Source organism: Tetrao urogallus, assembly GCF_951394365.1.
Source record: "Tetrao urogallus genome assembly, chromosome: 28".
NCBI lineage: Eukaryota > Metazoa > Chordata > Aves > Galliformes > Phasianidae > Tetrao > Tetrao urogallus.
Genome location: NC_136841.1, coordinates 115,980 through 141,722, shown reverse-complemented (window position 1 = coordinate 141,722; position 25,743 = coordinate 115,980). Strand labels below are relative to the sequence as shown.

The window sequence follows — 25,743 nt, the reverse complement described above, 5'->3', positions numbered from 1 at the left end:
TCTTGTTGCTTGGTTGTTCTTACCTCATTTTGATTAGAACATGTCCTTGTCCTGGTGCAATGTTTAAAGTCATCATCAGGCTCCTGAGGACCAACATGTGCTTCAATTGCAAGGCAGAACATTTGGGAAACAGAACTACTCATCCTAGCTTCTCGTTGGCGTGAATTAGGTCATGTCTAAAGGTGGCAGAGCAGTGTGATGCTGTTTTGCTGATCCTCTGCCTCAGATATCATCTCAATTTTGCCCATCAATCGTAGTGGTTAAGGGCAATAAAACTGACAGGACTGAATGAAATATGCATAATTCCAAGTTCCGAAAACACCCCACATCTAACAATGTGTAGGAACCCATCCCTGATGGTAGAGTAGACGCCCCCTCTCTGGAAGCATTGAAGGTCAGGTTGGAAGGGGCTTTGAGCAATTTGACCTACTGGGAGGTGTCCCTGCCTACAGCAGGGGGGTCAAAACTAGATGATCTTAAATGTTCCTTCCAACCCAAACTATTCTATGATTCTGATTTCAAACGGAACTGAGAGGAATTCACTACTCACTGAACAGCAGTCACCACCTCCTTCCTCTAACACCTCTGAAAATAAAATTCACAGAATACCTTTTCTTGGTGAATCCTTTTCATATGAGCAAAGATTTTCTTGTGCAGCGTTCCTGGATTATAAGGACTGGAATGAAACCCAGGAGGCAGAATAGAACTTAAAAGCTCCATTCCTCAAATAGCACACACATGAGTCAGCAATACCCTCTCCACCTGGCTGAGACTTCCTTAACTATTAACATTCAGGACAGGCTTTGAATTGCATGTCTCAGGAAAGTGCCTTGAGCACTGTCTTGATTGCTCCTCTCAATCAGACCTTCAGTATACACAAAGTCTGCATCAGAATAATCTTCTCTACCACTTTAGACTCTCTTGAAAAGATCGTTCAGGTCTTTGGGAGCTTTTAAATCACAGGTAAATCATACTCAGTGCACTCGTGGAAGGATGTCCCATACCTTGCCACAGCAAACCCAATCAGAAGTGTGTTCTGTCATGAAATCTTGTGAATGTCAATTTCAGCACGTGCTGGAAAAGCTGCCATTGTAGATTCTTCCCATTTCATAAAGGTACTGCCACTCCCAAATTCAAGTAACCTCCATGGAATTTTACAGAGACGTGGCTTCCCTTGTAATGCGTGCAAGATCCAAGATGCCTGATATTTCTGACCCGTTTTGTCCCAGTATCTCCTCAACATATATAAAATCCCAATTAACAACAGCCTTGCAGGTTCACGTCCATTCCTACAAAGGAATCATCCTGGCCAATATAGAATCATAGATTCATAGAATCATAGAATCATAGGATTACCAAGGTTGGAAAAGACCTTCAAAATCACCCAGTCCAGCCATCTGCCTATCACCAATAGTTCTCATTAAACCATCTCCCTCAACACAACCAACAATCAAGCCTGATAAAAGAGCAATAAATAATTTATTTGGTGGATGGCATGTTGGAGTGCATGCCCAAAGAGGACGTTACCTCCTGCAGCAAGTATCTGCTTATTACTGCGTGGCCAATACTTGCCTGGGGACAATTCCAGGAGAGACACCAACGTCACTGGAGATTCTATTCACATTTTAGGAAGAAATTACGTGTCCCAGCCATCATGGGTCACCTGCCATCACCCCAGCCACGCGCCTCTGAGCCTGCTGAATGCGACAGCAGTTTTTAATTGCCACAAATAGGTGCTACTTCAGCACCTTGGAACTCTGATCCTATATCATTCTCAACTGAAAACCCTACCAGCATCTTCTTGTCACATGGAGATGCCCAGTGGCCACAGTACATTTTCTCATCCCCAAACCTGTTTCATGGCATCTTCATTGTTTCCAACAGAATCACATAATCAGACACTGTGCAGTTTGAGACCATTGGAAGTACAGAGCATCAGCATGGGGAAATGTGATCAGGATTAGTTTCCTTGAACATCATGCTTGCAAAGGACACAGAATCAAATCCTTAGTCTGAAATACTCAACTAACTGATGAAACAAATTAATCAGCATGAAAGCCATGAGGCCCAAGCTACCTCCGCCTCACATACCCTAGAAACAACCTCAGAAAATGGAAAACTTGGAAACAACACAGAGGAAGGCTGCATGTATCTGAGAAATAAAAAGCGTAGATGTGAGGACAAAGCACCACTGCAACAGTCCTATGCACAATGGGAAAAGAGAAAGACTTCCACCAACTTTAGATGCACAACCACCTCTCAGAGGCAGGAGAAAAGCAGTTCACATTTACAAATTTTGTCCACCGGTCCCCCAGAATTACAGCCAAGGGGGCACATGAGCAATGAATGACATTTCCTTTTTCCAGGCATGGTTCTCCCACCTGCTTCAGCACCCCGAGCAAATTGCTGAGCGTCTCAAGGTCATTCCTGAGGAAGCGGATGGGATCACTGTATAGCTACGTCCCATTCCCATTAATGTAAATTGATTAGAAAATTTGCACCTGTTGTTCATATGTGCAGCTAATTATGGGGCAGCGTTGAGGCGGTGAGCAAGCAGAAAAAAGTCAAGATTAAGTACCGGAAGACATGTGAGAGGCATACATTGGGGGATAAAGGGTGAATTGCTGAATAATGCCTCATTTCCAGGGGTACCGTTTGGAGCCATATAAAAGGCTGCCCACCACTCAACTCTTCATTCACTCATCTTGAGTTCCTCTCACCTGTCCTCACTGGTCAACAGGGTAAGTTGGAGCTTGAAGCTTGTTTTCTCAGCTGTGTTGTATTGTATCTGTGTGCTTTGTAGGAAGTTATCTGTGATTTCCTACGCTGCCTTGTTTGAGGTCAGTTCTAGAGATTGGTTTTGGGGTCCACATGGGTGGCTTCCCTTTAATGGCCACTAAGCCATGCTCTGGTGGCCGACGCCAAAACATGGAGATCTCAGGGACAGGCTGTCTTGGGATTCTGGACTTTGCCATCCAGTTTGGGGTGGACCTGGGGATGAGCATGCCTTAAGCAGCATAAACTGAAATTCAGGCAGAGAAAATGAGACTCTTTCTGTTCCTTTCCAGCTTTGCCTACACTCCTACCAACACCATGCCCAACGGATGCTGCGGTGGTGGCAATAACTGCACTGTCTGCTGCTACACCAGCAGCAAGTCCTGCAAGACGCCGTGCTGCAAGACGCAGAGCTGCTGCCCCTCGCAGTGCTGCTACCCCTCGCAGTGCTGCTGCCCATCACAGTACTGCTGCCCATCGCAGTGCTGCCCCACGCCCTGCTGCATGCCCATGACCTGCTGCTACACCCTGAGCAACAACAACAGCAGCAGTGGCTGCTGCGGCTGCGGCAACTAAAGCTCTGGGCACGGGACAAGGCTGCGCTCAGCTCCCCTGCTGCTGCGCTTCCCACCTGGCTCCTTGCTGCTGGATATGGATATGGATACGGCCCTAAGCACCCTCTTTGCTTAGAGACTGCAGATCTCTCCTTTTCTTTTCTCGCCTTTCATCACCAAATGCCTGTAATGTGCTCTGAAGTTTCTACCCACTGATCAGTGTGATTTTCCTTTGCAAGCACTAGTCCCTGCTGTTAACTTTGCCTTTTGGTGTATGGGATGTTAAATGCTTTTCGTCTCTGTTTTGCTTCAATCTACCTGGAAAAAAAATATATACATACCTATTAAAGCCTGTAGTTCATAGCACTGCAGAACTTGTGGTTGTTGTCTGTTTGCTACCTGGTGCATCTGAAGTGCATCACCTCATCTATTGCATTCTCTTTGCATTTTCTTCCAGCAATGGGCTGCTGCTGGATAGATGGTGTGAACTGGGGGGCTTTGAGCACAGAATGAACTGCTCTGTGTCCCCGATGCAACTCTGAGCTTGTGCACGAGCCTAGTCAGGTATAAGCTGGGTGTCTGGGCAAGCAGCCTTCCTACTTTTGCTGTAAAACTACAAAGAAATAGAAGATAATATATAAACTTGTGATGGGTGTGAATGACTTCTGGAATACTGACATAGGCATGTCACATATAGGAAAGCTTTGTGTGTTTCAACCAGCCGTAGATTTACTAAAGCACCTATGGAGAATTCCTACAAACACTTTAACATTTATGAGAAGGACGTCCTGTCTGTACCTAAAAGCCTGGGTTTCCCAATACAGAGCTCAGGTGGTGGAAGAAAATCTGAGATGCCTCCATCACCTTCAAGGAGTGGTTGGGTCATTTGGGGTTGGACCATAACACAGCATGTGAGCTCTGCTCTGTGGTCCTCAGTCTGTGGCTAACTCCCTTTAGCTGATTGCACCCCACGTCAGTCCCTTTGCAGTCCCTTTGATCTGTAGCCCACCCACTGAAGTCCATGAATATCCCAGTTACACGCACATCACTATCATTAGTGGGATGTGCCCTCTTAGATCCTCACCTCTTCCCGCTGCAGGATTTGCAAATGAGAACTTTTCCTGCTTGAAGGTGCAAGTGAAGATTGCCCTTTTGATTCTGCCCCATTAATTCCCTATAAATTAATCAGTTCTCATAGGCAAGCAATGCATGTCTCTTCAGGAGGGGTCTGCTAGAAAGGAAATGCCATGCATGTTCTCCTTCCCTGCCTGGAGACCTTGCAATTACGTGTGTTCCTTCTCCAGCATTTCACTCAAGGAATGACTGTCATTCCAGCAAAGCCTCGGAAGGAGCTGGCAGGATTTACTGCAGGGTGAAGCAGTTCTACAACCACGTCTGTTCCCCTTGCATGTTGCAGAAAGCAAAGCAGGATCCCTGCTAATACATTCGGGGTTGGCAGCAGCTCAGCATCGTAGGACGCAGGGCAGACGCAGGGAACTCACCAGGCGAGCTCCGCCATCCGCTCATTAGGCACCTCTCCTCTTGGGGTAATGGGGCAAAAGCTTCAAATGAGAGCCATGAATCTCAGTCACAGGAAAACTTCCTGCTGAGTACTCTGTGTTTCTGCCAGCCTCCAGCCCCACAGCAAAGGGCACGGGAGGTCAGCGTTAAAACGAGCGTTCATTCTGCCTGGCTCAGTTGCCCAAGGCTTTACCTGGAGCTTCCTGCTCCCTCTGTCCACCCAGAAGATAGTTCCACCTGAGCGACTTCTCTTCCTGCATGGCTGCAGTTCCTGCCTCCTGCTGAGCCCCGTGACCCCACCTGGGACCAGTTTTCTGTGCTGATTAACTCTCCTGCCCTCATCTTCTCTCAGTCCATGCTGTCTCTATAGGTCCTGGCAAAACATCCCTCCCCATTTTTATACTCTGAAAGGTTGCAGTGAGGTCACAGAATCACAGAATCACAGAACTGTAGGGGTTGGAAGGGACCTCCAGAGATCATCGAGTCCAACCCCCCTGCCAAAGCAGGTTCCCTACACCAGGTCTCTCCAGAGCTTTCTTTTCCTCAGGCTCAGTAATCCCACGGCTATCTCCACAGCAGAGGTGCTCTCTTGCAGGGGGGACGCTGCCTTTGGTGCATCCCCTGCTGCCTTTCTGGGGACATTTGCACATTGACAGCTCATTTCCAACATTTCATCCACCAGAACGTCAATTCCTTCCCCACAGCACTGCATTCACCAGCCAGGGTTGCCTTGACCCCAGTGCAGGACCGTGCACTCAGCCTTGCTGAACCTCCTGAGGTTATCATGCATCACACCCTTCCCCAGAGCTGTACCTCCTCGTGTCGCCATTTGCACAAGTGCAGTCCCTCAACTTTTTAATTAAAATGCAAAATATTCCGCAGGGAGGCCAATTCAGTTCAGAGTCTTAGAAAACATTCCAAGGGAAGCAGACTTGGCAGAGCAAAGCAGGAACTGAAGCACTCTTCTTTGTGTTGGTAATGCCCAACGCAAAGCTGGACCTCCCAGCCTGGAGGATGTGCAGAAGCTTAGGCAAACCAAAGGACAACACGAAGACACTCTTGAGATCAGGGGAGAATGATGATCACGTGGAGTCACGTGTAGGTGACCAGGACCCAGGAACTGATGTGACCCTGACATGTCCCAAGCACATGATCTGCATGCTCCTTCCTCAAATGCGTGTCCTGTGACCAGGAACGAACACACGTAGCTCCATGAAATTCACCAAATGTTTGTTTCAGACTCCGGTCCGGTGAAACATCCCATCACACACCCAAAAAAACACAACCTGGGGGCTTCGGTTTCAGTCCTCACACTGACTCAGCATCAGCCACTGCTGAGTAAATCCCTGAGCATCTGTGGCCATCACAGTCCGCGTTGGTCAAACGGATGCAGGGATGCATTTTTTGGCTCCCATGCAAAGCTGCAGCAAGGACAAATTCATTAGTATTCATGGGAGCCCTTTGATTATCTGCAGGCTAAATAGTTATGAGGCAAAATAAAGGTTGTGATCACAGATAATAAGGCAAAGAGTAAACATCAGAAGACACGTATAGCTAAAAAGTATGGGTTTGGGTTAGTAAACAGGGAAGTCTGAATGGTCAATGCCTGTCTCACTTCCAGGAGGAGGGTGTGCGAAGGGACTATAAAAGGTCTCAGGGTCCAGGGCACTTCATTCGCTCCTCTCCTCTTCTCTCCACTTCTCCTCACCGTTCAGCAGGGTAAGTGAGAGCTTTTAACCTTCCTTCCTATTCACAGAAGAGAAACTCCACGGATATCCGAATAGAGATGGGTGTCTGGGTTGAGTCTTTGGCTGATGCTGGGCTGTAGGAAGGGATATTATGATAGGATATCATGGATAAAAAAGGATATTATGCTGGGAGCCTCAGGATGGAGAGGCCATGAGAGCATCGGTGGAGCCATTCAGAGCAATGGGAGCATTTCAGGCCCGGGACTGCCTGAACAGTGCTGTATGACTGCTGCTACACTGTTAGGGATGAGGAGGTGGGCACCTCCACTGCAGCAGAAAGACAGGCAGATGTTCTAGGCAAGACTTACTACCAAAAAAATACCACAGGAGCAGGTTTCAGCTCCTTGAATCTCTGACATTGAGTGAGAGAGCACTGAGTGAATTCTGCGTTTCCAAATACACTCCCTGTCACAGCCTGACTCTTTCTATTCCCTTCCAGCTCTGCCTACACAACCATCACCATGCCCAACGGAGGCTGCGGGTGCTGCGGTGGCAACAGCAACAACTACACCGTCTGCTGCTACAGCAGTCCGAGGTGCTGCAAGACACCGTGCTGCTATCCCTCTCAGTACTGCTGCCCCACACCCTGCTGCATGCCCATGAGCTGCTGCTACACCCTGAGCAGCAACAACAACAACAGTGGCTGCTGTGGCTGTGGCAACTAAAGCCCTGGGTGCAGAACAAGGCTGCGCTCAGCTCCCCTGCTGCTGTGCTCCTACTGCTCCCCCCTGGCTCCTCACTGCTGGATATGGACATGGATACGGACACGGCCATGGATGTTCCCCCTTCTTTGCTTAGAGACTGCAGATCTCTCCTCTTCTTTGCTTACCTTTCATCACCAAATGCCTGGAATGTGCTTTGAAGTTTCTCCTCGCTGATCAGTGTGGTTTATCCTTTGTGAGCACTAATCCTGCCGCTAATTTTCCTCTTGGTGTATGGGATGCTCTCCTTCCTTTGCTTTAATCTCCAATTAGTCATGAAAGACAATAAAAGCTGTGCCTTATGACACTGCAAACTTCTGGTCTGTGTGAATTCCTTTTCCATGTTGTTTTAAGCCGTAGCTCTGATCTGGGACTTTTTTATCAGCTGCTTACTTTCTGATTATAAGGAATTTGCCAACAACTCAGCAATGGCAGCACCCTGGGGCACACGGTGAACTTCTTGGCTCAGTGCTCACCTGGGGACGAGCAGCACTTGCTGGGGTCATTGTGCCAAGCCATTGCAGTCCCTGCCATCTTTTCATGCTTGCAAGAAGAACAATCTGCAATAGAACAATAGAAGCGCCTTTATAAACCTACAGCAGAGACAAAGGCCCTCTTGCTAATGGAAACCTTCCCAATGCATGTGCTGAGCAGTAAAGCTTCATAGCAGACCAATACTTTATCAATAACAGTAAATAGACAAGCAAGTGTCCAAACTAAGACAGATGGTGCAGGGAGAGTCGCTGAAAGATAAGGAGATACAAATGTAGTTGGAAGGGTTCAGGAATGCTGTTTAATTCCACCTGGGGTTCTATTAAAACGTGGCAGTGAGATCAAGAAGTGAAATATTTGCAAAATTCCATGGGAAGGGCAAAACGCCTTTTCAAATGTCATAAAAAATACATGGACAAAAACAAATTCTACAGAAGCAGCATCGTCACGGGGCTGCGGCAACGAGCTGTAAATCAAAACTCCTGATGGCTCTTCGCCAAGGGTTTTTCCACCCTTACAAGCAAGTCCTGTGCCTCCCTGCAAAGCAATTACATTTTTTCCTGGAGCTGGAGAATAAATCATCCCAGCGAAGCCCTGCGGTCACACCCCTGCGTTCTGCACATGCTTTTCCCCATGATTCAAACCCCATCGCTGCTCAGACAAACTGTGAGCATCACTTCCAGAGCTCTGCTGCGGAGTGGAAATGCCTTTTGCACGGAGCCCGAGGCAGCTGGGGGAGATGCTCTGCTGGTGTTTAATCAGAAATGCAAAGAGGAGGAGCTCCATGGGCAGTGAGTCAATGCAGAACCATCAGGAGGTGGACACGGCCCTGGACGAAGCATGGCATCGTTGGTTGGTGAGGTCAGCACCACTCTGTGATGTCCTCATTCCAGATTTGCAGAGCATAAAAGGGCGTTTGGTGCTGAACCCGTTCACTTGGGGTGAAAAGGCAGAAAATCCTCACTGGTGTTGAGCAGCACCAGTTCTTATTTCCCAGAGTGGGTGAAAAACCCAAAGAGTGGCTTGGGGTGAAAGCCCACCCCACAGCCATGAGGCTTAGGTGTGGCCAGGAAGGGTGAAACAGAATGCAAAAAATCAAGCAGTCATTAATGAAAGCAGTATTCATTATTTTTCCAAATTTTCCTTTGGGAAAAAAAAAAAAAAAAATCTATTAATAATAAAAAAACCATTTGTTTTGACAAGATTATTCATTTTCTAGGATGTGTTAATCTCTACTTTCTTTGAACCCTCCCCGCGGAAATCCATCACCATTTGCACACTGCTCCAACGTCCCATTCCAGGGCAGTTGGGTTTGGGATGCAGGACCCCCATTCCCACTGATGGGTTTCCCCCTGCCACGAGACTTTCTGGGAACATCAGTCAGCATCACGGCATTCCAGGTATCCTTATCCCATATCCCATCTGACGTACATTAGGTAACAGCCTATTTGAGCGTAACCGATGGGAGAACTAATTAGATAATGGCCAATGCATATGCAAAGAGCTACGCTGACATTACAGCAAGGGAGCTGCTAATTGCAGCTGATTAATCCAATAGTAAGTGTCAGGAAAAAAAAAAAAAATACATGCAGAAGTGGCACTCAGTGCTCAGCTATTAATTCCCATGGCATGCCTCATTGCCAGGAGAGCGCAGCTGCATATAAAAGCTTTTGGCTCCGGCGCGGTCCTCAGGACTCGGACACTGCTCAGCCACCCACCAGCGGTCACAGGGTGAGTTGGATTCCCTCTGCTGTCTCAGATTCCTAATTTTTGCCTAGAAACAACCCCAAAATGCAAAACTCCATGGTTTTCTTTTTCCCAGCCTGTTTATCCCCGAGGGCTTGGCCGTCTCTGCTGCACGATGCAGTACCGTAAGGGCGAAGATGACTTTGGATGCCACGACGATGCAACCTGCGGTTGCCACGACAGCCCCGTGAGCATCCCAGATCTGTCTCCATGCCACGACCGTAGCAGCCTCAGCCACGACATCGAGGGGTCCTGCCAGAGCGTGCCACAGGGCTGCCAACCCATAGAGCCCTGCCCGCCCCACAGCTGCTGCCCAGCACAGCGCAGCTGGGATTGTGGAAAACCCCGACGACGGGTGGAGGTGAGCCCTGTGCAGCCCGTCTGCCCACCAGTGAAAATCCACCGCCGGCCACTGCAGCAGTACCGACCACCACAGCAGAGTGAGGAGCAGGGCTGCTGTAAGCCCCTCAGGAGAGTGGAGCAGTGCCCCTCTGAGGAGCCCATCACGCTGCATCCCCAACCGTTGCAGCACCGCTGTCCCTGCATCCCCTACTGCCGTCCTCCTGTCCAGCGCTGCCGTCCATCTGTCCAGCACTGCCGTCCTCCTGTTCAGCACTGCTGCCCCACCGCTGTGCCCCTGCCACAGCATCCTGGCCAGCACCAGTGCAAGCAGGTGCAGATGTTGCCACCCTTCCAGTATAAGAAATGAGGAGAGGTCCCACGCCAGCACGTTTCTTCACACTGCTGCCCCCAAGCTCGGCGTGGAAGTGCTCTGCTTTTTGCCCAAGCTGCTGGTGCTGCCACCTCTGCTTTCTGGCTGCTGCTCTGCACACTTTGGGGACTTCAGGGATGTGGTCCCCTGCTTTGTGATGGCATCAACACTCTAAATCAAGTTCTGGGCACAGCTGCTCGGGGAAGAGGTGGATGCCCCATCACTGGAGGTGCTCAGGGCCAGGCTGGATGGAACCTTGGGCAGCCTGACCTGGTGGGAGGTGTTCTGCCCATGGCAAGGGTTTGGACCAGTTAATCCTTAAGGTCCCTCCCAACCCAAACCATGCCACAGTGCTATGAAATTCCCAGAGGTTTTCTCCACCAAAGAGCAAACCTCAATCACCCCAGCCCCACTTCGCTCCTGGGTCTCCCATCTGGGGGGAAGACAAGCATCCAGGTGATGGATGAACACCAGGAGGTGCAGGCAGCTGATAACAAGTGCTCCTTCTCTCACAGCTTCAGTGCATCATAATCTCAGGGCTGTTCCAAACAAGGGATGGGGCTGGGTTGGAAAAAGGCACACACTGTGAGGGGCAGGAGCAGCGGGGACTCTTGCAAGTTGACTTTCTCCCTGTGTATTCAATAATAAAGTTGACAAAATTCCACTGACCCTTGGTTTCTCCTTCTTTTACCCCCAACATTACGACGAGCGGATATTAAAAGTCATTACAATTCTCACAAGGAAATCTGTTAAATGGAAACCAGAATCTGAGTTCACACGTGAGGACCTCAGCCACAGCTACAGTCGTTTCATTGGGCTGAGCTGCAGTTGTGTGCTGTGTACTCCCCTGCATGGTAGCACCCACCAGAGGGGTGATGGATGGACTTCCCCATGGTCCATCGCACACACCCCACCGATGAGTGACCCTAGTACCAACTGTTTGCTCCCTGTGCACTACCATCCCATTAACCAGGCAGTAACACCACACCGGGACGCCATCCATCATGGAAATGTTAATCATGATAATTAGGCATGTGTCCCAGCACGTGAGGTGTGTCTGTGCATGCCAGGAATGCTTTCACTCAGTGCAGGAAGCACAATCTGGCTCTTCACCCACTGTTTGGTGTGCTGCTTTGCCAGCAAATCTTTCCCTGCATTCATACACAGTGTTCTTTCTTCGTATTGCCCCCAGTCACAGCCCCAAGTGTCCCTAGCAACCCCAAGCAAAAACAGGGGAGGGAAAGAAAACACATTTACTTTAGGCAGAGAACCGCCATGATTGATTTTTATCTCAAGGAAATCCCACTTCCACCAGAACTTTAACTTCCAAAATCCCTCTCTGAGTCCATTCATTTTTCCCAACATCCTGCCATCATCACAGCTCTATGGAGCCTCTGACCAGAGCTGGGATTACCGAGGGCACTGAAGAGCCAGGAAGAAATGGAAGGGGCTCCATCCGCTGCACTCCCCATCCACAAAATCATCACCAAGCCCATCAGCATGGTTTGCTCTCAGTGACTCAGTGCTGGCTGCTCCCAATCCCTGTTTGTCCTTCAGGCACCTGGAGGTGCCCCTATGGGGAATAGAGGGAATGCCAGGACGGAAACACTGTGCGCATGAAGGCTCCTGACTCATCGGTCACCCATCAGCCTCCACTCAGTGTCTCAGTCCTCTCAGCTGGGCAATAAGTGCGTTATTACCTGCCTCATAGAGCCCATATGAGCTTGAGCACTGCAGTTCCTTTATGGGCACTTCTCAGTAACTGTGGTATAATTAAGAGATACTTATCAAGAATCGTGAGTCAAGCAGAACGTGCCAAGTCCTGGGAACAGCATCTAAATGGAAGGGATGTTTAGTCAATAAATAATTTAATCCTCGTTCCTGCAGTGTGTTTCATTTACAGGGAGAAGATCTGTAACCCTATAAAAGGGCTCTGTCCCTTTGTCTCTCACAGTCTGCTCCCCTGGTCTGCGTCTGCCTTCCCTCATCACTTGGGTAAGGCAGCTCAGAGCAGATGGGATGGGTTTGAGGTGGTCGGGATGCAGGAGGTCATGCAGTGGGGACACGAGAGCCTTCCTTTGGACTGCGCTTAACCAGGGGCTAAGCAGAGGGGAAGCTACTAGGGAGTGTGGGTATGGGATTTTCAGCAGTTCCACTGTGTGCTGCAGTACCTTATGGCTGCTTCTGTGCTGGGAGATGAAAAGTGCAAGGTCAGAAAGAGGGTTTGGAAGTATTGGGTGATAGCAAGAATGTCTTTTAGATCTGGTCTTGATGACAAGCAGGGCTGGGATATGCATGGGAAGCTAAACAAAAAGAGAGGATGTGGAAATGGAGACCTATCTGTGTTTTCCAGGCTTTTTTCCCTGCAACTCCAATATGATCTACTCCTCCGGAAGAGAGTCCTACTTCAACCTGAACTCCACCTGGTATGACCCTGCTGGGTCCTGGCTGGACACCCGGCGCACACCGTTCCGTTACGGCTACAACAACTGCTGCTCCTCGCGGTGCGACGGCGAAGGCGTGGAGGGCATGAGAGGGCACAACTACCGGCACTACGGCTACCGGCAGCCAGTCTGCTCTGAGCGATGCCAAGGCTACACCACGGCTGAGTCGTGCCATGGAGGTGGAGGGTCCAGCTGTTCCAGGAGACCCACCTACAGCTATGGGTCAACGGGGGGATGTCAGGGCTACGGGAGGTCGGTGTGCTCCGAGAGGTGCCAGGGGTCTTCAGGTTCGTGCCATGGAGGTGGTGGATCCAGCTGTGTCAGGAGGCCCACCTACAGCTATGGGTCAACTGGAGGATGCCAAGGTTATGGGCGATCAGTGTGCTCTGAGAGGTGCCAGGGGTCCTCGGGTTCGTGCCATGGGGGTGGTGGCTCGAGCTGCGTCAGGAGACCCACCTACAGCTATGGGTCAACTGGAGGATGCCAAGGCTATGGGAGGTCAGTGTGCTCCGAGCGGTGCCAGGGTTCCTCTGGAGGGGGATGCCACAGTTCAGTTCAGCAGCCGCAATGCAGTGAGCCAGTGCAGTGCATCCCACAGTGCTGCCCCACACCAGCTCCTGTGCAGCAAGTGCCCACGGCCAAGTGCATCCCCCGCCAGCAACAGCAGCAGGTCTGCAAGGTGCCAGCCCGGAAGATAAAGTAAGGGATGCGAAGAGTGGGGATGGGTGAGAAACTTTTCACAGTGTTGCCCTGGTGTTCCGCGTGTCCTTGGAGATTTCCACTCTTCCTGTCTTGTTGCTCATGATGTGATTTGAAGATGTAACCCACTGTCTCAGTGCGCAATGCCAAGTGTTCTTCCGTGTCTTTGTGAGTCATGTAACACTGCAATGCCCTCGTGCTGTGTTTGATTCACCTCCCTTCGTTCTTTCATGGCAGATACAGAGACAATAAAAAATACAGCTCATGGCCACCTCGTATCAATGCTTTCTACTCTTTGAATCATCTCTCTGTCTCTTTAAATTGCTTCTGTCCTTTCTTGTGGTGGGAGCTGAAGTCTGCAGCATCCCCCCTCTCACTGGCTTGGAGATTCCTGGTCAGTCCCACCTGGTGCCAAGTTTTCCTAAGGCACTGCTTCCTGCTGAGAGGGAGCCAACAGCTTTTGTCATGGACTCTGTGCAACACAGCAATTAAATACTAATATAGTAATACTTAAAAAAAAACCACATATCATCAGAGAGGTAAAAATGAGAAGTTTTCCTTGACACATCCTTTCGTTCCCTGAGAGGGCAGTGGGTGCGGTTTGATTTACATCACCAAGCTTCCAAAATGAGCCCTGGGGAAAAGACCAGGAAAGGAATCGAGGGCAAAGGCAGAGACAGAGGGGATGCTGAGGGTGATGGAGCCTTTGTCCTGGGGAAGGAATGGGAACCACCTAGCCAGGAACACGAGTCAAAGAAGACCTCGAATTACAGCAGTGGTTGACACTGAGAGGGAATTGGATCTCTGTAGCAGGCCAGAAGAGCCTGAGGTCCCAGTAGGGTCAGGGTTGATGGGGTGAGGAGGAGCTCTCTGGGAGGATCCTTGTAACACTGCAGGGATCTGTTGGTGACTCACAGCTCTGTGTCTCAGGAGGCTCCAGGTGGCTCCTGGAGTGTTCCAGATGGCTTCAAGCAGCTCCCAGGGGACTCCCAGGTCTCCAGGTGGCTCCCAGGGGACTCTAGGTGGCTCCTAGAGGACTCCAGGTGGTTCCAGGTGGCTCCTGGAGGATTTCCAGGTGGCTGCAGGTGGATCCAGGTGGATCCTTGCACCTCACCCAACCCAGAGCCTCCATCCTCCATGGTCCCCAGCCCTGGCCTCCTGCCTGTCCCAGCTTGCAGGATGTGACACATCACAGAACCAGCTTCCCAGCAGCTGTAATGGTGGAGATTTCCCTGCAGCACGATATGGAGAGGAAAAGAAGTTAATACAGGTGCCCCTTCCTGGGCTGGAGTTTTATGCATGCATACATGGGTCTATTAACAAACAGCCTTCCTCACTGGGCTCTTCCTCATGTGAAGGTGATGCTGGGACACCTTACAGAGCACACGGTCCCCAAACCAAGTATTGGTCCAAGGACTGCAGTCAGAGCATCCAAATCCACCTCTGTATCCCTCTGGAGCTTCTGGGAAAGGGATAAGGAGGGCTGGAGGATTGCTCCCTCCAAGGCAAAAATCAGGTTTCCCACAGATTCTCCCAAGGTCCCACACTTGTTCTGTACTTCATTCATCACCTTCATCACCCGAACACCAATTACTGAAATACAGAAGGATCATGGCCACATACAAGTCACTCAGAAACCATGATCCAAACCCAGCTTCTGAGACTTGTATTAAGACAATTGCAATTTCTTTCATTAAAAAAGCAATAAATGATGCATGGAAACAACCTCTAAACAACACCAAGAGACTCAGGGAAGCCTCTCCCACATCTCAGGTGCTGCGCACATGATGCTCACCATAGGGTCAGGACTATGGATCTCCAACATGTGAGCATCCTCCCTGCTCCGCTCTATCGTCGAGAGAAGTGATAAACATGTTTGTCACCATCTGGGTGATCTGGGGTGTAATTAGTGCCCCGTTGTGAATACTAGTTTCACAAGAATCCTCATTCTTCTGCTGTTTGTGAAATATCTCCAGACAGCTTCCGATCTTCCGATGCTCACGGGTCTTTGCAATGTGGTGATTCAGCTCCGTGGGTCAGTGATGAATCTCCTGAGCTCTGTTTCATTTCAGTTCAATCTGTGCTATTATTAATATCACAGTGGCCTCTAGAGTCCTGGCTGGGATCAGGCCTGGTGCTCTCTGTAGGCAGCAAGGCACTTGGCTCCCCAAGGCAGACTCCCAGATGGGCAGTGACAAGGATCCCCATTACAGGTGGGGATGGAGAACAGGAGGAAGAGCCCAGAAACGTCACAATACATTCCTTCCCTCTTTTTAGTTCAGTTAAAAGTGGAGAAAGAGGACCACTATCGATACTGGGAACGTGTCCTAGCATCCCACTGCAGGGATGGGATGGATGCCTGACCCTCCTGCCTGGGTGCTCTCTGTCTCCTATAGGACTTTCAATTCCCCCTGTTTAGGTTAAAGGCTCTCCTTCAGGTCAGAAGGACTGAGTGAACAATATCACAGCACTCCTTCTAGTGCTTCTTCACTGTTTTACTCAGAAATACATTTCTCTGATCCTACTCCCATGCCCCAGTTGAGGTCCTGTTGCCTGCATGCCCCATTCCCATCGCTCCAACTGCGTCCAGTGGGAGAGTGCCTCAAAGCCTCCCACCCCAAAGCCCCAAACCTCAGGGATGGGTTTTGACCCCATAGGCCTCCCCGTTCCTTTCATAACCCACCAGGGCTGGCCCTGCTGCCCCAGGGTCACTGCAGGATGTTCTCATTCACAGGACATCTCTGCACTCACCTCCCATCGTGTCCTCATACCTGCATTCCTAATTCCCTTTGCCTCCTTCGCCCACTCACAACCTACATAATTTTTTTCTTAAGCTGCTGAAACGCTCATTTTTTCCTACACATCACCACGTAGTTCTTTGCTGATTTCAGGCCCCTTTTATTCGCTAGATTCCTTGGCAGCCCAGAGGATCCCGTATCCAACATCCCACCCCATTTCCCTCATTCCTATGTGTTCACATTTCTAGCTTGGGCTCATGGCAGCTTCGTGTTAGGCGGATACTTCAGGGGAATGCAGCAAGCCCATCCAGAACCTCCCATCCCTGCACATGAACAGTAGGCGTGGAGGGCAATTAGCATTTTTATGGAGTAACACAAGGAATGGTGATCCCAAAGACAGGATATTGATCCATTCGTGACACCGTGAGTCAAAACAAGAGAGGAAAAACTCCAATTAGCGAAGCATCCGTGGTGGTGAACCATTGAATCTCCCCTGCTGGAGCTCGCCTTGTTTCCGGAGGAAAAACTCCAGCTCCTATAAAAGACCTCATAACCATTTCTCTTCATTCTCTCATCTTCACGCCTCCTCCTGTGCTCCCACTGAACAGAGTAAGTCTGGCTCCTCACAGTGCTGTGCTTTACGCGCTCTCCAGCTTTGTCCCTATCTCAAATTCTTGGCCTTCTCTCGCACTTCTCATCTCCACTTCTCTCTCTGGATGCATTTGCTTATTCCTTGTGGCTTCCTTATCTTCTCTTGTATGGAAATAATAGAGAGAAGAGAGGTAAACTCAGAATTTACTGCTTCAAACTGTCGATGGTGAGAATCTTCCAGTCAAGCTCTAGATCCTGTCTGGCTACCACTTATCACTCACCCCTGAGTGCTTTAACATCTACCTTCTGTCTTTGCTAAGCACTGAGGTGAAAGATTTGCTCAAGAGAGGGCATAGAGGGCGATGAGCACTGCTAATTTTAATCCATATTCCAAGAACCAGGCCTATAATAAGCATCTGTTCTTGATCCACAATCTTGCCTTTGCAAATCTCAAAGGTGATGGTCTTTCCTGCAGGTCTGCGAAGATGTGCTCCCGCCAGGACAAGGACCAGTGCCACCGACAGGAGCAGTCCTCATGCCACAGCAGTGAGGGGTGTGGAGGGGGCAGCGGGGGCTCTGGGTGCCATGGGAGCAGTGGATCCAGGTGCCATAGCAGCAGTGGTGGGTGTGGATGCCATAGGAGCAGTGGATCCGGATGCCACAGGAGCACTGGTGGGTCTGGATGCCATGGGAGCATTGGATCTGGATGCCATGGGAGCAGTGGATCCGGATGCCGTGGGAGCAGCGGGGGATCCTGCCATGGAAAGCCACAAGATTGCCAGCAGCAAATTTATCAAGTATCCTCAAATATGAAGTGACCAGGACACCACCTGCTGTTCTGCAACAAGTCCAGGAATCGCTGCTTATCTCACAGATCTCATAAAGCATAATTTCTCTTCCCTCCTCCCTCTTCCCCCACCCTGGCCAGTCTTGAATCTCTGATGGGCTTATCTGTGGGCATCAAAAATGTACTCATGTGTTCACGCTGGCGCGGTGTTCTGTGTTCTCTCTATCCATCTTTGACAATAAACGAGCCATTGCAACTTGCAGCACTTGAGACTTTTGCGTTCGTGATTTTTCTTTCACATCAAGGCACCACAGGGCACCATTAGCACAGAGCTGAGGGGTAGGCACTGCCGTCCTTTCCTTTGGTGTCTCCTAATGAAATAAGGAAGAATGGACATGAACAAATGCTGTCTAGCTCACACAGCCCCAGCCCCTCCCGTGTCACCTTCCCACTGAGCTGCAGACCCCAAATCTCTCATTGAGACCCTATTAGCTGTGACACTCAAGCCTTTGGGACCCACTCTATGGCCACAGCACTACTCTAGGGCCATGATGGGGGTTGAAATCCCTCCTCCCAGTGCCAAACCCCTGGGCAGACTCTCCAGAACCCCTCTGAGCAGTGCTTGGAGAACTCTGGGCTGGCCCAGGGGTGTAGCGCGACACCGGCGGTACGAGATGAACTGATAAATTCGTTCTCAACAGGTAATTAAACCAAATTGTGTAATTTATTGGTCTGCTATTGGCGTTTGTGACATAAATGGTTGTTGCCCTGATAAGACGACTCCCAGGTGTGTCACGATGCTCACAGGCATCCACCATTGGTGTGGGGATGCGACGTTGGTTGGAAGAGCCACTGATTCCAGCTCTTCCTTCAGCCCAACTGCAGCCCTGTTCCCATGAGGTGGACGTGCACAGAACCTGGAGGTGCTCAGGGCTGCTGACCCCCAGCAGCATCAGACCGACAGAGATGGGAGGAGCTGAGCACAGCACGATGCCCACAGCAACAAATTGCATTGAATGCATACTTTCATTTTTTTCACAGAGAATATTTATTGTATTTCTGCTTCTGACGAGAGAAGAGAATATAAATAAAAAGAAGGGATCCAACCTGAGTACGGTTTGCCCTGACACTGTTTTAGCTCATAATAGCAATTAAGCATTACAAAAGAAGCATTTGGGTTGCATGCCTCATTCATGAACGTGGCCCTGCCCTCCACCTTTCTAAAAACCCTCCTTGTTCCAGCAGCAGTGAACGTGTCAGAGGTTTTCTGGTGCTGGGAACCATCAGGATCTCAAAACCAAAGGTTTGGGCACCAGGTCCCCCTTACAGGAGCTGGCATTAGGCTGGAGAGGCATTTCCATGAAGTACTATGATGCTGCTGGTGGTCCCATGCTTTCCAAGTGCTTTTGCATTGGCAAAACTTGAGCAGTTTCTTATTCCTGCTGTCTGCTTGCAATATTGCTTTTAGTCTTGCATTTACTACCTGTATAATAACTAAAATGCCACCTGAGAATAGTTACAGAAAGGACAACGTGGGACCTGTGATGTGAGGCACAGCCCCAGCGCCCAGCAGAGGTGTAGGGAAGGTGCAAGGAGTATCTCAGATCATTGCTTGCAATTAGCCCTGGTGCCTGGCCTCGAGGCTCCTGTGGGTCCATGCATCTGTCTGAACAACCCGTGGGTTTGTTGCCAAATTACAGGATAATTGGGGAGCGGAGAAAAGAGCTCCAGAAATGATGTTGCTACAGGTTTAGGGAAAGTCCCGGGGGCAGCACCCATGGGTGCTCCACTCATGGCCTCCAACAGCCACCAACACCACCAACACCCCACCATCAGCCACGGGCCAAAAATCAACCAAACTGAATCACCTTCCAAAAATAGGAACCAAACTGGATTCCTAATTCCTGTTTTCGTCCGTCTCACAGCAGCAGAGAACTTTTTTGACCACACAAAGCTCCATAGGTGCTGCCCTTTCTCTTTTTCCCCCCAGTTATTCCCTCCCATTTTGGCTGACTTTGGCAGAAAGCAGCTGACAGGGTTGTACTCAAATCTCTCTTTGGCTAGAGCTATCTGCAGTACAGAAGGCACTGTTGGTGCTTCTGGACACATTCATGGGTTTATGGGCACGGAGAGCACCTCAAGACCTTTCACAGCTATGTGCAATGATTCTGTGATTATTCCCCTACTAAAGGCAGAGCTCTCCCTGGCTCCAGTGAACACCAAAACACCTTGTGGAAATCAGGGCCACCCACACTCCCCAGTGGGGCTCAGCACGGGGAAGGTTGGCAATTAAACATCTCTGCAGCACAGGAACGAACCAACGCGGAGAGGCGATGCCCAGCGCAGCCACGGTGAGTCATGCAGCAACCCAAAGAGTGGGGAGCAAGAAAAAAAAAAAAGCTTTGATGAATGAAATAAGCAGATAGAGTTCTGCAATGGGGAGGTGTTCCACTTCCGGAGTGGGTAAAAGGTATAAAAGCACTGTGGTCCCAGAGAGCCTCATCGTCTCCGCGTCCCTTCACTGCAGAGAAGCGCGGTAAGAGCAGCGGGGCTGCAGAGCTCAGGGCAGCAGCCAAACCTCTACGGAGGTGGAAGGGCTGGGAGAAGGCTGAGCCCTGCAGCATCCCTGGGCTGCCCTGTGGGTGCTCCTGATGGGGAGATGGGGTGAGGAGGGAGCAAAGGGCTTGGGAAGGGGGATGTTGCAGGAAAGCGGAGTGCGGAGAAGGGGAGAGGTGCTGGGAGTTGCTCTGCAGATTGGTGATGTGCTAACATCAAGTTTTCTGACTGCACTCAGTAGGGCAGGCTGACGGTCCTGAGGATCATGGAGGTCTTTTCCAAGCCTGTTGTATGGCTCTGTGATTCTGAGGTTTAAAGGCTGTGGGAGCTGGGAGGAGAGCATAAATGTAACTTCCAGATTCCTTTTCCATGGCAAGGCAGAAGCAGGACGTCCTGACAGCCTCTCTCTCCATAGGACACCCAGCACTCAGCCATGTGCTCCCGTCAGGACAAGGACCAGTGCCACTCACAGGAGCGCTACACCCGGCAGAGCAGCGGCTGTCACAGCTCCGGTGGTGGCGGTGGCTGTCACAGCTCCGGTGGTGGCTGTCACAGCTCTGGTGGAGGTGGTGGATGTCGCAGCTCCGGTGGTGGCAGTGGTGGATGTCACAGCTCCGGTGGTGGCAGTGGTGGCTGTCACAGCTCTGGTAGCAGTGGTGGCTGTCACAGCTCTGGTGGTGGTGGATGTCACAGCTCCGGTGGCAGCAGTGGCTGTCACAGCTCCGGCGGCTCCAGCTGCCACGGGAAGCCTGTGGTCCAGTACCACTACCAGCAGCAGCAGCAGCAGCAGCAGCAGATCCACCAGCTGCCCTCGCAGAAGACAAAGTGATGGAGCACCCACAGAGCTCTGACTCCCCAGGGCGCCCTGCTGAGTCCCCTCCGTGTGTCCCTACTCCTGAGGGGCAATACTGCTGCTCCCCTCCTGCTGCCCCATGAGGCTGTGCTCCAGTCTGGGTGCCAGCAACACAATAAAGCATGATGTGTCCCAGAGCTCTCCTGTCTCTGTGTCTCCTTAACTCCCCATCTTCGTTTTCTCATTCATACACAAGGGATGTAGCTGGGTTTTGGTGCAATGTTGGGTCTATGGAGTTGGTAATGTCATGTATCTTAACAGGGGGATGCATTTCTCTGCACACACGGAATGTGGCAGTGCTGTTGGAAAGGCAGGGAGACACCAGGAAAGGGGTTCCATAGCTGGGACTGGAAGCTGGGAGATGGGACTGGGAATTGGGAAATGGGACTGGGACTGGGAGACAGGACTGGGACTGGGAGATGGGTGTTGGAAACGGGTCTGGAAGCAGCCCACCCAGAGGTCTCACAGCCCTATGAAAGGCTGAACGAGGAGCTGGGAGTGCAGCCATAACCCACAGCCTGTTCCACGTGTCCAGGACCAGCAGCAATGCCTCAAAATCCCAAGAAAATCCCATAAGTGTTTGCTAGCCATATGTTCTGACATTCCTTTCCTTTACCTCTTGGATTTTTTGGTTGTTTCCAGATATTTATGTCGCCCTTTTCCTATAACCACAATAATAAAGAAAGGACAGAGGCTTCTTTGCTTCCATGTTGCTGTCATTTCTGTTCTGAACTAAAAGCTGAACTGACAGGTGGGAGAGGCCAACGACTGCAAGGAAAAACACAGGCTGTTATGAAACCTCGTGCATGGTTATGCTGAACGCCTTCGTGTGCCCTTTCTCATTGCATGAATGACATCACCACCCAAAAAGCAATAAACTCTCCTGCACGGTACATCACCCCTGACCTGGACAAGATGAGCCTGACACTAACACCCTCCAGAAAAGACAAAAACAGATTGCACAAGGCTCAAGCAATGCAAAGAAATGCCCAGAAATGCATTTGTTCTCAGGCTGAAGTCACGGGGCATCACTTGGGGTGGTGGGAGGGATGCACAGGAACCCTTCAGTGCTCTGACAGCTGCGTGGATCTGCCTGCAGCTCCCAGCGGTGCCCGCCCAGCTCACTGCTAATTGCTCCTCACCATCTCTGCCAGCAGTTTCTACGTGAATTTGTATGACTTCAGTGGCGAGCAGCAAAGGAAGAACCCACCACCCACATTTCACGCTCTGAGCTCTGCCACCCTCCCACCCACTGACCCCTCAGATGAGGGACAGCCCACTGGGATGGACATCACCCATCGGATGCAAAGCCACTCACACCCTATGGACCATCACTTCACCCCTCGTCCCACCCAGCTGAGGCAGGGCCACGTGTGGAATACAGCACCCAGCAGCTCCCACCCACCAGTGGGCGTCTGCCCTGCAGGAACCACCCAGCAGCTTCCAAGAAGGGGCCAAAACTCAGCAGTACTAACAGTGCCCAGTGCTGTGAAATAAGAAGAGCTGAAGTCTTTCAGGAGAAGACATTGGCTTTCAGCTCAGATAGTCCAGGGGGTTCTGTCCTCCCACTTCTAAATTTATCTGTCTTTCCCATCCTTATGGTGAAGATGGTGGAAATAGTGAGTCTTTGTCAGATAGGAGTTGGGGGCTTTGCTTTGAGACCCCTGATGTACAGCTGTGGTGACAGCAAGGCTTCCAGCCAACACCAAGAGTGCCTTCTGGCAGCTCAGTGCCTTTGGGGGAAACTCACAGCCTTGTAGCTCAGGGAGGGAAGCTAGAAGACCCCTGATAAACTCCTAGGACACATTTCCAGAGGAATTCCAGGAGGTCTTAAGAAAGGAATAAGGTTTAAGGAAGACAGATTTCACCGTGAGGTGGTGAAATCCTGGACCAGGATGCTCATGGATGTCCTTGTCATTGGATGGACCCAAAGTCTGGTGGGATGAGGCTTTGATCAACCTGACCAGGGGAGTGCACCCACAGCATTGGGCTGCTTGGTCACTGAGGGCCCCTTCCAACCCAAACCATCCCACAGTTTTGTGAAGCAGCTTTGTTCAAATCAAGCACCCAACGGAGCTTAAGCTTCCCAATGGAGAAGAGTGAGCAATTCCGCACTCTTTTGTGCCTGGATTAGTTCTGGATATATCCAGGGCCACCTCAATAGCAGGGATTAGACTTTGAGAGTGGAGCCTCATGGGACGGGGCTATAATTATGCCTGGATTTGATTTACAAAACAAACCCCAAACAGATGAGCCTTTGGAAACCCCGGCACCCACAGGTTTCCCTATTAGGAACAGGTGAGGCTGACAATTAGATACTTATGTGGCACAGGAAACAGATAAAAAAAAATGGAGTGATACCAATCTCCAATGAGTCAGGCAAGAGATGTAAACAGAGGGCGGTTTGATGAGGATTGGGTATGAAATTAATAGATGGCAGTGACAGAGAGCTGTCTCATTTCCGGGCAGAGGGATCTGGGACCTCTATAAAACTGCCCCTGTCCTGGAGATTGTCATTCCCTCCTCTTGCCTTCTTCTCAAGCTTGGGTAAGTCTAGCAGCATGGGTTTAGCTTTGGGGATGATATGGAGCGTAGGTAAAAGGCAAGCATTGGATGCTTTGGGATGGCAGAGTGAAAGGGAGGAGGTGGCATCCAGCTGATCCTCCATGGGGCACCGCAATGGACCCAGAGCTTTCCAAAGGGATCCAGAGACCCTGGGTAGCGTTGGTGGGTCGGGGCTGCAAATGGGGTGGGCATGGGGAGCTGTGGGGTGGTTGGGACACGTAGCAGCCCCTGACAGCCTCTCTCTCCATAGGACACCCAGCACTCAGCCATGTGCTCCCGTCAGGACAGGGACCAGTGCCACTCACAGGAGCGCTACACCCGGCAGAGCAGCGGCTGTCACAGCTCCGGTGGTGGCTGTCACAGCTCTGGTGGTGGCGGTGGTGGCTGTCACAGCTCTGGTGGAGGTGGTGGCTGTCACAGCTCCGGTGGTGGCAGTGGTGGCTGTCACAGTTCTGGTGGTGGTGGCTGTCACAGCTCCGGTGGCAGCAGTGGCTGTCACAGCTCCGGCGGCTCCAGCTGCCACGGGAAGCCTCAGGTCCAGTACCACTACCAGCAGCAGCAGCAGCAGCAGCAGCAGCAGCAGGTCCACCAGCTGCCCTCACAGAAGATGAAGTGATGGAGCACCCACAGAGCTCTGACTCCCCAGGGCGCCCTGCTGAGACCCCTCCATGTGCCTTCACCCCCTGAGGGACACCACTGCTGTCCCCACTGCTGCCCCATGAGGCTGTGCTCCAGCCTGGGTGCCAACAGCACAATAAAGCACGATGTGTCCCAGAGCTCTCCTGTCTCCGTGTCTCCTTAAGCTCCCCATCCTCATTTCCCATGTGTGTTCATGCCATGCATGGGCTGCCTTTCTCTCCTTCAGCCCTTGTGACACTCTGGCTGCAGTCGATGTGGATCATCCCTGGGTTCTCTTAGCTCTGCCCTCTCCCCCCCCACCAAGTGATGGAGAAAACCCAAAAACCTCTCTACATCCCATTGATTGCCATGCACCCAGGGTTTCTCATCAACCCCAGACCCCCCTGAATCCTACAGGGCTTTGTGCTCCTGCCCCATCCCCATTGAGCTGCCCCACCTCCATAGTGTTTGCACTGCAGCATTGAGCTGCTGGTTGCTGGGGCTCACAGCAAGCAGACAGTTTCCTCTTGTACCTCTTTTATTGCCTTTCTTTAAGGTGTTACAAACATTTATGAAAAAAAAAAAGAAAAAGGACAAAAAAAATAAACCAAAAAAACCCTTTGGGATATTTACACTATGGGCACAGTAACAGCTGAAGGACCAAATCCTGCTCATGCTGGCTTGGGGAAATATCTTGCTGCAGAAAACATTCATCCTTGTGCTTAAATGATTGCAAAGCAAGTCCTTACAAGGAGCTACATTTCATTTCTGACTTTTCCAAAAGCTCATAGATGAAGATATGAACATTACAGACCTGATCAACCTCTGCAGTGCCACCCCTCCTCCCTCACTATTGTTCTCTTGGTTTCCCTATGGGCAGTAACACCTCTGCTGGGCACAGAGGGGGAAGGCAGCCCCGCTCCCCATCCTCCACGCCTCCTTCTGCAGGGTGATTACAGAGACCAAAAGCTTCCCTAAAATTAAAATTAGAATAGAGAAGAAGGCAGGGATTCCCTTTTTTCAATGGAAAAGCAAGCTGGGGCACAGGCCAAGCTGCTCTAATGGGGCTGAAACCTCCTCTGTAGCGCTGAGGGGCATTTCTGGTCCCCTCAAACCCACAGGAATGTTACTGTCGACTTCAAATCATCCAGAGATGAGCTCTTAGCCACAGACCTTTAATTTTCCCCGAATAATTGCCTCTCTTTATTCATTAGCACTGGACAGCCTGAGTCAACTAATTGCACGGCTCATTCCAACCCTTCTGAGTAGTGATTTTTCACTTTCTACCCATTAAAGCCCTAGGAGCTGGCAGAGGACAGGGTTGATGCATCAGCCCCTGCTCTGCCGTTACATTTACAAATCTGGCCCCAGCACCCCAAATCTTGAAGCCCCATTTGCAAAGCATCCCAAAGAGACACCTGTGGAGCACTGGGACAAAGGAAATAGGAGAGACGGAGTTCAGTTTTCCTCATGGAGGTAATATGGGGAGTGGGGCACATCCTCACGTCCCCCCCGCTGCGCAATCACACTGTGCCCACTGCTGCTGTGCTTCGCCCACGGGGGAAATCAGGGATCCTGTGGGGAGAAAACTCCATGGGGCAGCCACCCCATTAAAGCTGTCACCCCCCAAACCCCATCCATCC

At 50.7% G+C, this 25,743-nt stretch overlaps 6 protein-coding genes across 6 annotated transcripts; all 6 read left to right on the top strand.

Moving 5' to 3' along the window:
• Positions 1 to 3,093: 3,093 nt before the first annotated feature.
• Positions 3,094 to 3,351, top strand: LOC306956175 (uncharacterized protein; the record flags this gene model as incomplete). Its single annotated transcript, XM_079547592.1, has 1 exon — positions 3,094 to 3,351. The coding sequence occupies one exon, from the start codon at positions 3,094 to 3,096 to the stop codon at positions 3,349 to 3,351; it is 258 nt and encodes an 85-aa protein (XP_079403718.1).
• A 6,301-nt stretch (positions 3,352 to 9,652) lies between these two features.
• Positions 9,653 to 10,246, top strand: LOC306956306 (uncharacterized protein; the record flags this gene model as incomplete). The annotated part of the gene is made up of 1 exon (XM_079547672.1): positions 9,653 to 10,246. One exon carries the CDS (start codon positions 9,653 to 9,655, stop codon positions 10,244 to 10,246), a length of 594 nt encoding a protein of 197 aa, XP_079403798.1.
• A 2,379-nt stretch (positions 10,247 to 12,625) lies between these two features.
• Positions 12,626 to 13,396, top strand: LOC306956282 (uncharacterized protein; the record flags this gene model as incomplete). Its single annotated transcript, XM_079547645.1, has 1 exon — positions 12,626 to 13,396. The coding sequence occupies one exon, from the start codon at positions 12,626 to 12,628 to the stop codon at positions 13,394 to 13,396; it is 771 nt and encodes a 256-aa protein (XP_079403771.1).
• Positions 13,397 to 17,206: 3,810 nt separating this feature from the next.
• Positions 17,207 to 17,539, top strand: LOC306956275 (uncharacterized protein; the record flags this gene model as incomplete). Its single annotated transcript, XM_079547637.1, has 1 exon — positions 17,207 to 17,539. The coding sequence occupies one exon, from the start codon at positions 17,207 to 17,209 to the stop codon at positions 17,537 to 17,539; it is 333 nt and encodes a 110-aa protein (XP_079403763.1).
• A 2,958-nt stretch (positions 17,540 to 20,497) lies between these two features.
• Positions 20,498 to 20,893, top strand: LOC306956299 (uncharacterized protein; the record flags this gene model as incomplete). The annotated part of the gene is made up of 1 exon (XM_079547663.1): positions 20,498 to 20,893. The coding sequence occupies one exon, from the start codon at positions 20,498 to 20,500 to the stop codon at positions 20,891 to 20,893; it is 396 nt and encodes a 131-aa protein (XP_079403789.1).
• A 2,857-nt stretch (positions 20,894 to 23,750) lies between these two features.
• On the top strand, positions 23,751 to 24,098 carry LOC306956170 (uncharacterized protein; the record flags this gene model as incomplete). The annotated part of the gene is made up of 1 exon (XM_079547585.1): positions 23,751 to 24,098. One exon carries the CDS (start codon positions 23,751 to 23,753, stop codon positions 24,096 to 24,098), a length of 348 nt encoding a protein of 115 aa, XP_079403711.1.
• Between the last annotated feature and the right edge of the window lie 1,645 nt (positions 24,099 to 25,743).